Consider the following 17,489-nt stretch of genomic DNA (forward strand, 5'->3'; position numbering starts at 1 on the left):
TTCAGACTTATCCTAACTTGATCCTCCTTAGGTTGTTCTACTTGGATCCTGTTGTACTCGTACACTCTCCGGTTTACTGTCGTAAGAGCTGGTTACAAGACTGGTTCTCTTGTAAGCCTGTGTTCCTGAGTACAGGCTTTTAGTCTTTCTTAAAGGAGGATCCTGTTCCCATTTGCTATCAGACCCATTCTGCTCAAGCCTCTAAAGGGCCTGGAGCACATTCTTTTTCAAATCCCTACATTTTCAGTTCATGATTTCAGGACAGTACATTGCAGTTTGGGAAACAGGCAAGACTTTGTAAGGACTCCAAAAGCACTTCTGGTAGTGCAAGACATTACAAATCTGTAGGAAGCAAATGCCTTTATATAGCTTCTTGACTGTTCTGCTATCCATGACTTCTCAGACTTGAGGTTAGTTCTTAAATAGCCCTCTCTTCTCTCTCAGATGAATAAATTATCTTTTCTTGTAGTTCAGACTTTAGAACTGATTTGTCTTGGCCTGTAGTGAAGAGGACTTAATCTGAATAAGTATCACTGAAATCTATTAACAGTTTCATGGTCCTAGTAGGATTCAGGTCCAGTTTTCAAAACTTTGTAGATTGACAGTTCACTACTACCTCTGGTATGTTGTGGGGGAAAAGGGTAATGTTTTCAAATATTTCAAACCCGTAGCTCCTTTTTCTATTAAATTCTCTTCAGAAATTTTAATTCTGGCTAGGGTATCTTCTCTGTATCATATGTCACTCGTTCTGTAGTATCCAGATCTATTATAGTCAATAACAATTTTTAGAAGACCTGTCCTGATTGTAGCAGTAAGCCTGAAGGCAAGTTGTAGGATTTGAGGGAATAGGGTGGTGTTTGTGTTTGGTTGGTTTTGGTTTCTTATTAACTTGTTCTGGTGTTAGTGATAAGCCAGAAGAGGGAAAGCAGAACTGAAGAGCTGTGCTTAAATTTTGTTTCTGCACAGAGTCCAGGATGCCTTTTGTGCTTCAAGGGAAGTCTATGCTAACACTGCTTGAATTTTTGCCACTCAAAGCTTAAACCTTTTAAGGAACTGAAAGACTGACGAGAAAAAAATGGTGCCTAATGGGCTGTTTGCCCACTTAGAGGTTGATCATTGTTCCCTCTTCAAAAGTTGGTTTTTTTTTGGGGGGGGGGGGGGGGGGGCAGGGGCCCATAAAAAGGCAGAAGAGTCTGGCATATCTGTTCATTTATCCCTAATGTAGGAAGGGAAAGGAGGCCTGTCTCATATCACTCCAGGGTGATAAAGTTCTTGCGAAAGGGCTGAGAAATTGTAGGATTGATGCTAGAGTTGTGAAGGTTGCCATATTTAGTTGATGGTGTGGGATGAATACAAAAGAAACAACAGAGTCAGAAGGCCAAAATTTTTCTTTAAATAGTGAAACCTTATCACACAGTGATTAGGGCAGATTAATCTTTTCATAACCCATCAGATTATTTTTTTTCCTTTCTATGTTGATGCTGCCAAAAGAGGAGAGGTAGTGCCTCCCCCTTAGTGGTGAAGGTACAGTCTTAGACTGAGCATGGTTTTTCATTTCAGTATGGTCTGGGAATGTTCTAAGCTGTTGGTATGTGCCTGTGGACAGCAAAACGTGTGACCTGGTTTACAGGAGCTATTTTGTTACTAGTTCTTGGCACCAAAGATACAAATAAACAGCTTCTTGGAGATCTGAAAACTTTGAATCCTGCATTTCTGCAGCAGATTACAGCTTCTGCAGCACTGCTGCCAGGAGAGACTCTCTAATCCATTACGGTTAATTAAGCCAATTTTCTGATACAACCCTCATTGGCAAATTAAACTAGCCATGCAGCCTTTGCCTGAAGTGATCAAAGTTGTCTGGACTATCCTTACCACTGACAAAGAGAAAGAAGCAATAATCTGATGTATAACAGCTAGAAAACAGTGATAGTGCTACTGACACTTCTGCTGCTTGGGGATCATTTGCCCTAGTTCAGCAAGCTTCTGGGGCGAGTTTGAGCTAACATTTTACAGTCTAAGCATTAGTGGCAGAGTTGACCACTTGGTTGACTCTTGGGTTTTGGTGGGTGCTACTAGACAAAGTTCTAGCTTTTCTTACTTGTCAGTCCGGATATTTTGTTCCATGGTTTTCAACAGGATAATAAACTTCACCTACAAGTGAGCTGCAGGATTCTTGTCTCTGAAGTACACACAGCAGCAACTCCAGCTGTTCAGTGAGTCATTTATGAAATAAAGTTTAATACTGTTTATAAAAGTTTAAGTTTGGTGTAACTCCCATTTATATTTCTGTAGCAATGTAATTAAGAACAGAGAGCTTCTGCTATATTCAAACAAATACTTATCAATATAGTCTAGAAAATAGCATAGTTATTGCTAGTGTTGTCTGACCTGCATGCTGAGAAAGGACCTGTGAACTAATAACAGCTGCCTATATACAATTGCAGTTAGATACTGGAGGGATCTAATTTTGTGGATTTGTGAGCTGACAAATGAACACGGAAGCTTAGTAGCAGCTCTTCAACTCTAGGTGTTAGGAATGTAGGAATTTGATAGCTGAAGTTGAATGATCTTGGGTGCAGTGTGACGCTAAACTCATCTTGGCATATAAGTTACTTTTGTTCAAACATACAGTTTACTATCCTAGCTTTCTTAAACTAAAGAAGCTACTGTTATTCTTTTGAAATATTGCATGCTAACAGGAGCAAACACTAAGTATAGGTTTGTTATTTACTCTTTTTTTTTTCTGCATTTTGATTAAATACAGATTCTTCAGTCACTTCATTCAATCATCAAGTGAAACTTTGCACAACATACTGATACAGCATTTTAAAGAGTTTTGTGCATTTGAATATCCTTTTCAGAATGCACATAAGATCTGTAAGTATATTTAATTTTTTTCATTGTGGATGCTGCTGGCATCAAGTTGCTGGTTTGCCCTTCATCACTTACAATTCCAGTCACAGCAATATTGACTCTACTTCAAGAAAATTCAGTGGAGTATCTAAAATGGTGACTATAATTCAACTACAGAAGCATTTTCTTTCCATGCAAGGCTATTGTCAGCAGTGCTAATCCAAGATTTTGTCCCAAGAGGTAAATCAAGTTCTGAAAAATGTTTATGTTTAGAAACCTGGGTCAAGCTGATCCCTTTCATGTATTTTTGAAACATAAAAGTTACCTACCGCAGATACTAGGAAACAACTTCTAGCTCAACAGCTATTAACCTGAAGAAATGCAAAAGAACACCTATAGTTTCAGAACTGAGAAAGCAGACTACCTGGAGCTGCAGGATTTGAAGGACACTTTTAAGTTCTGTACTAGGGGAATAAAGGTCTATGTAGCTGAAGCAGTGCCTTGGGCAGTAAATGTCCATGCCTCCTACGAACAAACACACAAAGCTGCTATGTGGCAGTTTAGCCAATTCAAGACTGGTCTATTGTCTCTCTCCACAATGTCAGCAGGAGGGTGAGCAGCCCATAATGTCTATACAAAGGATTTACGTCTGCTTATATAGATCATTTTTTCAATTCCTTTTTGTCTCTCTTTGTTGCTCTTTATGCTTTTCCTTTATCATATTGTATGACTGTCAGACACTGGAAGGGTTGAAAATCTCATGTTGCATATTTTGCCATTTTACCTTTTCTCCCGATGTCAGTTCTGATTTAATTTCATCAGTATCAAACTGTTAAAACTAGAAATATCTGTTACATTCATAAGCTGCTCAAATAAAAACGTGGAATCTCAGCTTTCAAATTGAAAAATATTATTCTCTAATGCTGCTGCTTTGTGAAACATTGCTTGCTAGGATAATTTGGACTTGAAGTTGACAAAAAGCGAGCATGGTAAAATATTTAAATCTTTATCTCACAAGTAACTATCTGTTGCAGATATTTCCATTTTCACCAAAAAAATCAACTTAAAGCATTGGGAATGCTTTCTTTTCCCGTGCTCTCTGTATTTCCATCCATTTTATGCTGCTAATTCTTTCTCAAATGAGCAGACAGTTTCGAACTGAACCCTGATTTCTGTCTATTAGTATGTTTCGTTTACAAATGCTATTAACCACACCAGGCAGTATTTGGAATTGTGGGGCTAAAAATTTAGTGCACCCAGTAAAAATGGAAGGCTGTTATACAAAGCAATATAAATAGATGCAAGCTCTGCACAGGCTGGGCGTGCTATCTGCCAAGATACTAGCATGTAACTGTGGAGGGAAAATTGTAGGAATGGGCTTGCCCTCCCTATCACTCAAATCTTTTTTTACAATGAAAAAAGAAAAATAATGCAGATACCAACTTTAAATCATGCTTACTAGGTTCTTTATACCTCATGCTAAAGCCTTCAGTAACAGGCATTGCAAGAAACAGGACTGCAGACTCTGTGGTCTGAGCTTTCTTTGAGACCTATAATGGTACAAGCTAGCGTAAAAAGGATCATTAATCTAACAATTTCCAGATTTCCATGTTCTAAGTATTTGTAATTCTCCAGATTAGAGAAACAAAAAGAAAAAGGGGAAAAACAGTGTCCTTCTTCCACTCTTCAAAGCTCATTTCAGAGATAAGGCTTCCATTCAAATTGATGAATCTCAGGTAATGACATGATGAAGACAAAGCCTTGGGAAGAATGTTTCAGAAGTCCCTTTTTGCCATTACAGAAAAATCTATATAGCAGGAGCAGTAGTGTGAACTGATGTTTTTTTTTTTCTGAGGATGGCACTAGCTTCTTTCTTTATTAAATAAAGAGCATGTAATGCTGTAAACACTCATATAGGAGGTATGTGCTCCATTTATGGTTGTTGCACAGTTTGAGCTGAAGAGAGAAAATGTAAAGGAAATCTAGATCAATGAGAAGAGCTTGACATCCCCTTTTTCGTTTCTAAATGGTATGGCAATAAGGGAGGTGTTCCATGTTCAATAGCTGCTGTTTTTAAAGCATGTCTTTCTTCCAGTGAAGCCTTCCTCAGAGCTGCATGGGGTGTTCATGTTTTCAAAGCTTTCATAGTTTCATGGAAAGGATGAAGTCTTTGCCTAGAATAAATTTGATAGCAACAGTGAATATGTAATTTCACTTTCCCTAGATAGTGATGTAACAGTTTGGTGTAGCTTTGATTATATATATTTTGTATCACTGATGTAGGAGGTTTTGGTTTTTTGCAAGTTCAGGACCCCAAACTATCTCACTGTGAATCGGGTGAACACGAGTGATGAAAAAAAGACACCTGTGATTAAAACAGGACCCAAACAGCACCAGCCTCATCAGCAAAAAACTGCTGTGGAACTAAATCATCTTTTAAAACAATCTTAGGAATCCCTTATGCCAGAAGTAACCAGCTGCTAGAATTAAACTAGAAGTATATTTCTATATTGCTCTATGTAAGATTTCATGTATGCATAAGGCATAACTGGTTTTTGCAGACTGTTACAGGCTGCTTTCAAATTTGCTTCTAAAAGCCTAGTTTTATGTCTTCCTTAACACATCTTTTGCTTATTTTTAAATCATCCTGACCAAAGTTGGGTGGAAATAAAGCTGGGATTGTACATTTAGAACATCCAGACTCCAACAGCTCAGAACCAACGTGAGATGCAGTGTGACAGGCTCTCCTTGAAGGACATAACACACAGATGTGTTCAAAAGACCCTGGGCTGAAAAGTGATTTCTCCAAAGCTGCCTCACAGTCTGAAGCTCAGGACAGATTGAGATGTCACTGTCTGCCTTAAATGTTTCAGAGGATTTGCCAAATGTGAACAAAAGGCAACTATATACATGAGGGAAAAGTGATGTATTTTCTTCTGGTGACAGAACTTAAACATGGCAGAGTATGATTTTTCAGGTTTGCTATGTTAGGATATGGTGTATCTCTCCTCCTCTGAGATATTCATCCCTATTTTACTGGTATAAAGCTCCTAACAAACCTGTGTCTGTTATTTATATCTTAGTGAAAGGAGAAAATCTGCATCTAAGCATAAATTAGAGACTACTGAATAATGATGGTTGTTAGGCTTAAGATTCATTCAGTGACTGCAAAAATTACACAGTTCTCTTAGAATATAATCAATTGTAATTTGATTGATCCACTCCTGGTTTCTGATATGCAAAAGGAATTGGTCCAGTCTAACTGACAGCACATACCTACAAGTATTTGTGAAATAACCTGACACTTAAGAACAAGGTAGTTACAAAAGTGGTGGCAGCAGAACAAATGCGGTCTCTGGTTCCTGCATTTTGTTATACCGTCAACCAATTTTCAGACTGTTACAATATGGAATTCTGGTCTTCTGGCTGCAGAAAAACTCAAGCATTCACTTTAATTTCTTTAACAGTGTCTGCATTCCACTGAGTAGGAAATACTTTCTAACTCACATAAGAAATGTGAGACTATGCTACTACCGTAGAGCATTTTGTTTCTTTTAGTGACAGTTCAGTAAAAGATGATGCATTGCTCATCAGACATGGCTACTTTCACGTGAAGTGTGCTGTTCTCTTTAGGCATATTCAAGCACACCTACTCCAGCATACATCTAGTTACTTATGTGACATTGCTTTATGCCATATATCATTGTTAGAGAACCAATGGTTGGGTGTCTACACTCCTAAAGCCTTGCCCAGATAGAAAATAGAATGATGCCTGATGAGATTCAAACTCCTGAAAGTCCATACCATGTTGTGGAGTTGGGAACAAGGTGAAGACATACACATTTCTGACCTGCAAATGAAAAGCGTGCATACCTCTCACCAGTGGGCAGTGACGCTCCTGGGTGTAACTGGGAAGTTTAGCAGTGCCGTTTCTTCATTTACTTCTAACTCTATTCTTCTTCTGCTAAAATCCCGTTATTCTCCGCTGGCTGGATAATGATGATGCAGCATGGCAGTTGGTACAGAATGCAGCTGTTAGGCGTGGACTGCTTTATTTTTTTCTAAGTCAGTGCAAAGTACTGATCTTTAAATTACTGTGTGGTCTGGATATTAGCTGTATGATAGGCTGCCTACCATGCTGTGGCAGCTGATAATGTGCTGTCACTAGCGATGTCTGTATAGGACCACAGAGAGGATCACAGAACGGTTTTTCAGTCAGAGAGCTCTTGGAATTTACTCCTTAAGGGCAGAAATACTTGCTGTGTAACTTTTAAGTTCATACACTTTTGGAGTTTCTTCCAGAGTATAGAAGGTAAATAACACCAGCCTTCCTATCCACCATGGGCTTTAAGTCTATTGTTGTTAACTAAATTAGAGTATCTGTACATGTGTAGTTAAAATCTACAAATGGCTGTGCCAGGAGATAAATAAATCTGGAGATAAACAGTCAGCCTCTGTTCCCATTTGAGAATTTAATTACTTATCTCACAGGTTACCATTGTATGTGTGCACCTGCATGTGTGTAAGGATACAAAAATCATTACACGTGTGTGAGGATGTAGGAAATGACACTACTTGTTTTACTGCTACGGTTTGGTTTCTTCCCTCTAGCAACCACTACCCTAACACATTGTACTCATTCTTTCGTTCAGTGATTTGATTCCTTTAGGGTTAGTCTCTGCCTGCCAGCTGCTGGATTTATGTCTTATAATAGTGTTTCTCAACCTCTAATCAATCAAAATTGATAATAACATAATTTCAGACTGTGTTTAATTGTTCAGACAGGCAAGTCAAATGCACACAGGGAAACAAAATGGTGGGAAATAAAAATGGTAAATGGACATTAGAAGTTTAGTTTGCTTTTTTACTGGACTGCAAATGAAACCTATCACACTACCACCCTGTAAGATGGTCTTGAGGTATTTCTTTAAGGTAAGGTGATGCCTATATTGAAAAAGGTTGGAAAGGTGCTGCTGTAGCTTACAGTTTTGCTCTTTTAGATCTTTTCTAAATGCATGAATTCTGGCTGTGCAAGTGAAACCATGAATTTAGCTGGAAAAATACTGGAGTTTGGAGGTTCTAGCTTTAACCTTCAGATTCTGCCTAGGCAAAACACAGCAGCAAACAGTTCATTAAGCTCAGTTCATCTTTTCATTCACAAAAGTACCAAAAAAAAAAGTTTTGGTTTAGTCTTTTTCTTGTTCTTTTTTTTTTAGGGGAAATAAATGTTGAGCTGGTTCCAGCCCTCGTGGACTAGCGTGGCTGCAACTCCTCTGAGACCGAGTTCCGCTGTGGGAAGCGGTGTCACAGCCGTGTCTCTCGCGGGTGGCAGGACGGTCTCCAAGCCTGCCAGCCGCGTTACAGAGCCGAGGGAGGGGTGCGGACCACATCCACAGGCATTTCGGCATCACCCGAGGTGAACGACACCCTGTGGGCCGACAGTACCCTACCGCTAACGGCAGCAGCTGCAGGCCGTCACCTGCGATCCCCGTGTGCCGCGCTCCGGCCAGGCCGGGCCCCGAGCCCGCGGAGCTGCGAAGGCAGCCGGACAGGGCTGGGTGCTAACGGTCCCCGCCGCGCCCTGACGCCCATAGAGGGACCCAGGGCTGCCGCCCGCCGCCTCCACGTGACCCGGCCTCACGTGGGCAAGATGGCGGCGCCCAGAGCTGTCAGCGTGCTGAGGGGCGGAGGTGAGTGCGCACCGCCGCTGCCCCCGCGGGAGGTGGGGGGGGGGGGGGGGAAGGCGCGGGCCCGGCTCAGCACTTTGCTTTGCCCTCCCCTCTTCCCGCCCTTCCCGCCTGCGGGCGCGGCGCCGCTGTGGAGACGGGGCTTGCTTTGGAATAGGGGGGCAGCGGGGGTGTCCCGGGGAGGGAGGGGTGCGTGGCCTGGGAAGCCGCAGCTGCTCAGCCTCGCTTTCGCTTGGCGCTGGGGCCCGTATGCTCCCCTCAGCGGCCCGAGCAGGGCAGCAGCTGCTGTCCCGGTCGTGGGGAGGCACGGCCCGAGGCCGCGCAGCCCGAGCAGCCTGCAGGAGGGGTTTGATCTCGTTCTGTGGCGGTAATCGTTGCACTTGCAACTTAAATGTTTGGCTGGAAAAGTAATCGGACTTAAGTACACTACAGGTTTCTTCTCCCAGCCCACTCAACTGCAGAACTTACGTGTCGGCATGTCAGTGTACGGTCTGGCTTTTCCAGGTGCCATTATCCCTCAGACTCTGAGGTCCTCCTAAAAGCACCTTTTTTTATCACCTAACCTTCCACAAGCCGGTCACTCCCATGTGTCTTATTGGCTTAATAATACACACGAACAGTTGTACAAGATGTTGTACTTGGCTGAAAAATGCGTTATCTTATTGATGCAACGTTACTTACCTCAGCCCTTCCCTCAGTTTTATTGTCCTACGTTAAACAAGATTGGAAGCTCTTTGGGCCTTGCCATTCTGTGAGTGTTTCTTTTTAATTCCCATTGTAAAATCTTAAATGTGTGAACAGAAGGAAACACCTCACAATGATCTCGATGAAAGATGCATGATTTTTTTTTTTTTTTTAAAGACTGTTAAATACTTAGTGTAGTAATACAGGAAAGAGTGATCCCAGATTAGCTTTAACTTAAACATTAGACTGAATGTTGTGTGCTTTCAGCTAAAGCACAGTATTGCAGCTGGCATAACAGAATTTCAGTCTCTTTTTTCATGTTAGTGATTCTGATCTTCCACTGTACTTTTATTTTTTATTCTATCCAACAGTCTTGAAAAAACACTGAGAAACGTAAAAGACCTTTTCTTCATAGTCTTGAATGTTGCAGGGCATAGTGCCACGTTATTTTTTTTTCCAGTGGTGAAAACTCATATCCATAAGGAAATTTTAATCTGACTGGACTCTTGGGATCTGATCATCAGTTGAACTCTGCACCATTTGGCCTTCCAAGTCTCCTATGTGCTTCATTTCTAACAGTTGTCAAAAACCTGTACTCTTTCACATGTGTGGAATGGAATCTTGGAATCATAGAATAGTTAAGGTTGGAAAGGACGTTAAGATGATCTAGTTCCAATCCCTTTTTTTTCAGTATATAATACCATACAAATAATTACTTTTTTGTTTGAATCAAAATTTAGGGTGCAGCTTCTTCATACTGTTCATTATTTACTTCAGCATTTTTGTGTCTGCAGCCTTTTTCTTCCAAATATTATTTTGGTCATGTGTCCATGCTCTACCACCACCACCAGCCCCATTCACACCTAGAAAACCAATGTCTGCCAACCAGTTAAAAGAACCAAGCCATTTAAATTTGGTAAGCCTTCATACCTTCCCTTCAGGCATCAAACCTTATTCAGCTCCCCTAGTGGATATGCTTTTCCAGAAGTTGAAAAAACAAAACTCATGATTCAGACAAGACTGATTAAACTAAATCAAATTTTCCCTGTATTGGACAGTTCAGGATAATTTAATTTGCAAATACCAAAAGAAGTAATTTAAATTAGATTTCTGTTCACCTAAAGGAATCTGTTCTACCTAAAGTGAACGAAAATGACTTTTTTGTAGGCTCTTTTGTGGTATTTTTTTCATATTTCTCATGTTTTGTTTTTGCAAGTCATGAAAGGAAAGCTTGCTTTATTATGGAACTGTGCCTATAGATAAGAGCATTTGAACAACAGAGCTCTTGGAAGTTTGTATATTGGTTAAATACATACTCCACGTATCAGGACTTAGGCTAGCCTAAAAAGTCTTTATTATATTTGAAAAATAAGTTGAATTAAAGATAGTAGAAAACTAAAAAGACAGTTTGTGCGTTTTTGGTAAGTATATCAGGAATTTATTTGAATAGTATCTGCCTGACTAGTGTCAGAATTGCAACACTATCAACCCGTGATGAAGGTACACAGCTTTGTAAGAGTGTGAGTGGCCTTTATGAAATTCTGTTTATGCTCAAACACTGCATTTCAGAATAGCTTTGCAGTGGGTCAAGCTGCATTTTGGCTGCCACCCATGCTTGAAGAGTGTTTGAAAGAGTTAGTTGTACAGGTGATACATAGAAGTGTGAATTGTGTTCATCATTTTGTAAAAGAAAACTAAGAAACATCCAGAACACAGATGCGTCGCATTGGTGTGTCATGTCACAGCGTGTCAGGTTACCATTTGTACTTAGAAATAGTAGGGGTTATATGGTGATACATTGGCTTGTAAATGGTGTAATTACATATTATGACAAGTATTACAATAATTGCATCTGTGATACTTCATTGGTAAGAAAATAAAGTAGAAGGCATCAAAGAACTGCATGTCTACAAACACAGCTTAGATGGTTTAAGGCACAGTAGTCTCTTACTGATTTATTCATTTTAGGCAGGAAAATTACTGTAGAGTAGAAGCCCCTAATTTCTTGTAATGAAGTTTCAGGTCTTTGTGCCACAGGAAAATAACTGATGAGAAGACGTGTCTTGTAAAATGAGTTACTTGCTCTGTTAAATACTGATATAACTGATTTCTGATCTTGCTTCCCTGTCTCTAACAATGAATAAGTATTCTGTAATAATCTGACCTATTATTGGCCAGATTTTAATAGTTAAGTCACTGTGGACTGACTGTGTGATACAGTTCTTAAATATGCAGTCTGTGTTCCCAGACTGTCCGTTTGCTTGTGCACTGCCTTGTTAAGCCCCTTGCAGGCCTGGGAATTTGTACACAGGCTCCTAAACAGGTACCAGTAAACTTGGAATCTTGCTGTCAGGTAGAAGCTATAGCTGTCTCCAACACCACAGTGTGTAAGATGTTGTGGGATACTTCTGTGGATGCAGAGCCTTTTAGGAATGAATGTTTTCAGAGTTTTTCTGAGTATGTTATTCTTTCCCCCTCTGTTAATAAAATGAAGAGGAGAGACATAAATGTGATTTTAAACCTTTTAAAGAAAAGAAGCAGGGGCACATTGCCAGAGTTTTATTTTGTTGCGATAGAGCTTCAATGTCTAACAATTCCAAGTTTGCCTGCAAGTGCTGAATCTTGTTAGAAATCAGACTCTTTTTTTTTTTTTTTTTTTTAATTAAAATAAATTCTTACTTCAACCATGTAGATCACAAGTCTGGTCACTGGTCTTGTTGGTAATGCATGGCCATGTGTTGTCTATACTTCATAGTCTCAGCAAAATTAGGTATTTCAAAGGAATAATAAACTCTTCTCCAGTGGGGTATTTGCATGAAAATCATCAAACTATTCTGAAGCATAACAGAAGTTGGAAATAGTAGTTTGGACCCTGCAGAGAGTGGACTAATAGCTGAAGGAATATTACTGAGACAAATGACTGAGGCAATACGAAGTGATTTAGTTTACATCCTTTAGCTAGATTGTGTACATATAATTTTATGTTGTTCTTTTCTTTGTGGTCAGACATGGCTTTGCCATTTAAAACTGGTAGGCAATTTTTAAATTACCATTTGTGTTGAACTCTCATGTTAGTGTACAGAACATGCTATGGAGTCTCCATCTGGGAGGTGGTTTAATAATAGACAAAGTGCCTGCTGTAAGACTATTCAAATCTCATTTGGCCTTTTGATTTTCAGAAGCATGGTAAAGATCAAATCAGTTACCTTAATGAATTATACCTATCCAAAACTGTTGCTGTTTCCACCAAGTCCTCTTCTGCAAGGGAAGGGGGCTGTCTTAATTCTCTGGAATCTTTATTTGCAGCAGTTTCTGATATCCTGTTACTGTCGCTAACCCACTTCTTCCGTAGGCAGGAACCTGTACTTGCTGACATGTCACCTCCTCACCCACACAGTCTGCTACAGGGAATCTGGCATCTTTCTGAATAGTTAGCAAAATCAGTATCACAACTGAGTTGAGGTGTCTTTCCCCCAGTGTGCTTAGTTTCCTTTATTTTTGTATTTTACTTTTATTCATTAAATACTTACTCATTATCCAGAATTCATCAAATGTTTCATGAATGGACCTGAAGGTGCTGACTGGTCCTTGTGGAAGCAGGGGGACACCCCTGTGAAAAATAAGGTACCAAACTGTATTTTAGGGACATTTAATTTCCTTAACTGTAATTTGCAGACAATCATTATCGTTATCGTTTGTGCATTCTGCCAAAACAGGAACCTGCATTGGAATTGGAGTTGAAATGAAACATTCAACACAACTTAAGAAATTGAGTGAATTTGGGTTTGAAGATAGAGCATTAGACAGATGGACTATCTAATACGAGAGTCCTATTTCTTGAGCCATCCATAAAAACTTTACCAAAGCTTTTGCTAAACAGCGTTTCTGATACACATGGTCTGTATCTTGCATTTTGTTAATCTGCAGCCCTTGATAATGCTCATGGTATCATAAAATGCAAACTTTTCAAAATTTTTAAGAAGACTTTAACAGAGGGCTTCAAATATGGTAGATTTTTTGCTGGAATCAAAGCATGCATGCCAGATTTTTTAACAGATTGATTCATGCCACCGAATCAATCTATTTCCCCCTTTTTGATGATGTGTCTTAAATTAGCAGTTATATTTATTTGTTAAAATGTGTTATAGCTTGCCCTTTGATAAGTGTATAACCATAAACATCAACATATATGAGATTATTCTCATCTAACTACAAATTAATCATAAAAATCTTCATAGCACTATTAATATTCAAATGCTGAAACTATCTCTTCGTATCTTCATCACCATTAAAAAGAAACTACAAACGTACAACTAAAAAACCATAATCCTTACTTATGGTAACTTCCAATAATTCTAAACTGATGTTTTTAAAAAAATAACCATAGCATATACAGATAACAGTTCTGGGGAGACCTGGCTAAACATTTCCTGGTATTCCAGACTGATAATAGCATATGTCCTGTAATCCTGAGGTTTTTTGGCAAATAGAAAAAGTGATTGAAAACTTTGATGGGAGAGTTTTTGAGATCAAGTGATGCTTGGCTGCACTGTGCAATATATGAGCAATTAGCTGGAAGAAAATATTAATTCATATTTTCCATTAATTTGTAGCCAGACTCATGTCTCCAGAATTTAACATTAGCATTATCAGCTGCAAATGATGCACGGTGGAAGTTCAAACCATTTGGTGGTAGTACACTTTTAACATTTTTCAAATTATCCTAAGGTAGTTTTATCCCTGTCTAGAAAATAATCGGGCAGACAAGGAATTATTCCCATTTCAACAGTGCACCAGTGAGTAATTCTGTGGGAGACATGCACTTTCATGGTTTGAGGCACGAGAGAAAAAATATTCCCTTTTCAGTAAAGTGTTTAATTGTTCTCTTCTTCCAGTTGAGAGGTAATGTATTGTTGGCAGCACACAGTGCCTTTGTTCTGACAAGATCTATCACTTTTGGCTGTGGGTGGATTTGTAGGGTGTGGTTTCTCCCTGAGTTTAGGTTTCTCAATCAGCATTAGCTAAGATTGCCTGTAAAGGAAGGAAAGTTATTAGCAGACATAGTGTGAATTGGATCAACTTGTTGATCTACCTGAAAACCAGCCAACACGATGGAGGCTGCATTCGGTCAGCAGCTCCCCGGTTAGGTTTGATGCAGGAGGGAGGGTGACTTATAAAGAAGCAGCGTTTTCATGTGCGGTTACATCTAAGTGGTTGTATAAGTGACATTAGGCATTACCTGAGTGTTCTTAATTATTTGCTAGTGTTTCGTGCTGCATCAACAGCTTTACTGACCCACATATACTCACATAGCCATTCGTTCCAGTACATAAAAAATCCTTTCTTCATTGTAGGAAGGTGCCCATTGACCTGGTGCTGGAGCATCACCATCGCAGTTACAACTAAAATCTGTGTAGAGACAAAATTCATGACAGGTTCCTGAAAAGTACTTAGTTTCAGCCTTTTGTGAATGCTTTCTCTGCTCTGTGGTGGTGAAGTCCCAGGCAATGTCCTGTATCTGCCAGTGCTTAGTCCAATAAATATATAGGACAGCTACAATTTTAGATACCAGAAGTTAAGTAAGGTAAGCCTAGCTGTAATCCTTCAAGCAAAATTGAACATGTATTTTACATGTATCACTTCATTTTGCAGAGTTTTCCTTAAAGCTCATCCGGACCTTTCCCTAGGCAGAAAGGAGCTGCTTTCTCTTTCCATTCCCATTGCAGAGCTCTGATACTTTTCCACCACCTGCAAGCAGGTCACTGCCCTGGTATGGTAATTTGCTGTAAGAGCTGGTGGCCAGCTGCTTGTGTAGGCTATTGACCCTGAAGGAAAATACCAGAAAGCTCTGGGAAAGCCTCTACCAAATGAGTGGGATGCCCTGTCTTAGGGATTTTGATTGCAGCCCTGTTTCCAAAGTGGGTTTTATACTGTTCTTTCAGTCTTTGGTGTTAAATATGGGGATGTCCGTGAACAAGAAGTGTTCCCTGTTTGCATGCACAACTTCTGTGTTGCCTGCCAGAGGCTGTTGTCCTCATCAGGTGATTCCTTACCTGACTTCAGGTATAAAAGCAAAAGCTCAACATAATACCATAATAGGGTGGAAAGTCTGAAAGAGAAAATCACATCTGTGATTTTAATTCCAGAAGTGCAGTTCAGTGCTGGCTTTGTGCAGCACAAAAGGCAAACTTTGTCACTTGCTGAAGGGGTGGGTCTCTTCAAGCTCACAAACACAGTGTATACCAACATGAAAATCTTAGTGTTGCTCTGCAAAGATGATTTAACCTCTTCTATACTTGTACAGCAAATCAATGAAATAAGGAATACCAATTCACAATCTCTGGGGACTAAATTTAAAAAAAAAAAAAAAAAGTACAGGGTCTTAAAATCTGTGCCAGAAGATGACCCTGTTGAGCCTATGTACAGGATCAAACCGCAAGGGAAGTCTTTGGCTTCTTGGTCCTTGCATGCTCTTTTGTTTAAAACATCAGGGATAGTAGTAGAGTTTATCACAGGTCTTCAAGCTTCTTCACTGTAATATCTAGTATTTGAAGAGAAAGACTGGAGAGTTGAATCATCCCTAAATAGATTCTGGACCTCAAATTGTGAATTATATTGTTTTTTAGAGCAGATAGCTCCACTATCTGAAATCACAGGATCAGATGCCTTATGAGCATATAGTATAACACTTCTTGCCCCTGAGAGTTTGTAGCGCAGGTAGCTATGGCAGACAAAAGAGACTGAAATCATGAGCATGAGCTGATGGATGAAGAAACTGTAGTGCGGACAGAATAATTTGTGGAGGGTCTCATGGCAGCACTACATCCACAGGATGAAATGGGGCATGCAGCTGCCCTCATGCTTGCTGCTCCTAACTCTATGTTAGCTAGGCTAACATAGAGTTTATGTGAAATGGCTTTCTAGATTTAGATACTGTATTCCTTTTACTCAAGTTTTTTCCCTGAATTACCCAACTTAGATGAGAAACTGGATTTGAGGCATACATAAAAACAATGCATCACATGTCTGTAGAGTTTGGGAATTGTGTGTTGTGGGTGTTCTCTCTCTGTTCTAGAGAAACCAAACTGAAGTTTGGGAACTCTGGCATGCAAGTCTGGCATATTTCCCCTCATTTCTTGTGTGGTTTTATATATACAGGTAGAGTTGGAGTGTAAGGTTGAGGCTACCAAGAAAATATTCTATAGTGCTTGGTCATGTATGCAGTCTTTAAAAGGCCTTTATTGTGCTAAAACCGGCTGTAGAACCCCTAGTTACAATGATCTTCTCCATTCAGGATTGTATCATTTTCCCTCTTTTTTTGTTTGTTTGTTTGTTTTCATTTGTCCTTCTTTCTCCCCCACTCCCGTATGAGCGCATTCCTATAGCACTTGGAAATGTGCATCTAGCAAGAGAGACTTGCTGCCTTTTTCTTTGACAGTTTGATGTGATGATATGCCAACCCTGGATAGCTTGCAGTGCTTCTAGACACCACATCCCAGTGCTGTTGATCTAGCAATATTTATTAGCATTAAAATTTAATTTGAAAATGTTTTTAAGTAATTGGGGTGGGGTGGGGAGGGGGGTTACAAAGCAACTGCTTTCATTTTTTTGGTGTTGTGCCTGTTTGAACCATGTACATTTGTCACTGTGGTCTCTTTCTGAAGTATTTCTATTTAAAATCAGTGTTTGTTAAGATCTGCTTGCGTGTCTGGTCTGACTTTCATGTTAGAGGTGTGAAAAAGCAAGAGAACATACGAAGGCAGCAGTCTGTAAGTTGTACACTCTTTGCCTTACAGTTACTTCACCCTGTAGACAGAGTCTGTGTGGCTACAGTAGTGTTTTAATTTCATGTTTTAGTTTTCAGTTACACATTTCTGGAGTCTCCCTGACCGCTGCTGTTACCTGATGGCGCCTATATTTCATCAAGTTTAGACAAGCAGTCTACCTGGACTTAGGCCCAGAGGAGCTGCTGTAACTGATGAACATGATCCTCTCGGCCCAGGAATCCAAGACCTGTAGTACCACAATTCCCAAGGGAATTGAAAGAAAACTGTGTTCAGGCCTGGCCTCCTGCTTTCTGTAGTATCTTTGTTGTTTTTAATATAGTATCGCCTTGTACTGATGGGTAGGGTACCTCACCACAAGTAAAATCCGCTATTAGTTTGATGATAATTAGGATAAAAGATTCTTTTTATCCTAGACTGCGAACAGAAGCAGTGACAAGCGAGAGCACAGGTAGCAATAGAATTTACTATGACATCTCTT

General features: G+C 39.8%; 1 protein-coding gene across 1 annotated transcript in view; it reads left to right on the plus strand.

Annotated features, from left to right (window-relative positions):
* The first annotated feature begins 8,468 nt into the window (after positions 1 to 8,468).
* Positions 8,469 to 17,489, plus strand: part of METAP1D (methionyl aminopeptidase type 1D, mitochondrial) — an 84,235-nt gene continuing 75,214 nt past the window's right edge. Inside the window, exon 1 of the mRNA XM_061453548.1 lies at positions 8,469 to 8,543. Within this exon, the coding sequence (XP_061309532.1) occupies positions 8,504 to 8,543 (40 nt within the window). The 5' untranslated portion in view covers positions 8,469 to 8,503. The remainder of the gene's footprint in view (positions 8,544 to 17,489) is intronic.

This window comes from Pezoporus flaviventris, unplaced genomic scaffold (assembly GCF_033815535.1).
Source record: "Pezoporus flaviventris isolate CSIRO_AGI_PZ_B2104156 unplaced genomic scaffold, CSIRO_AGI_Pfla_v1 ptg000001l, whole genome shotgun sequence".
NCBI lineage: Eukaryota > Metazoa > Chordata > Aves > Psittaciformes > Psittacidae > Pezoporus > Pezoporus flaviventris.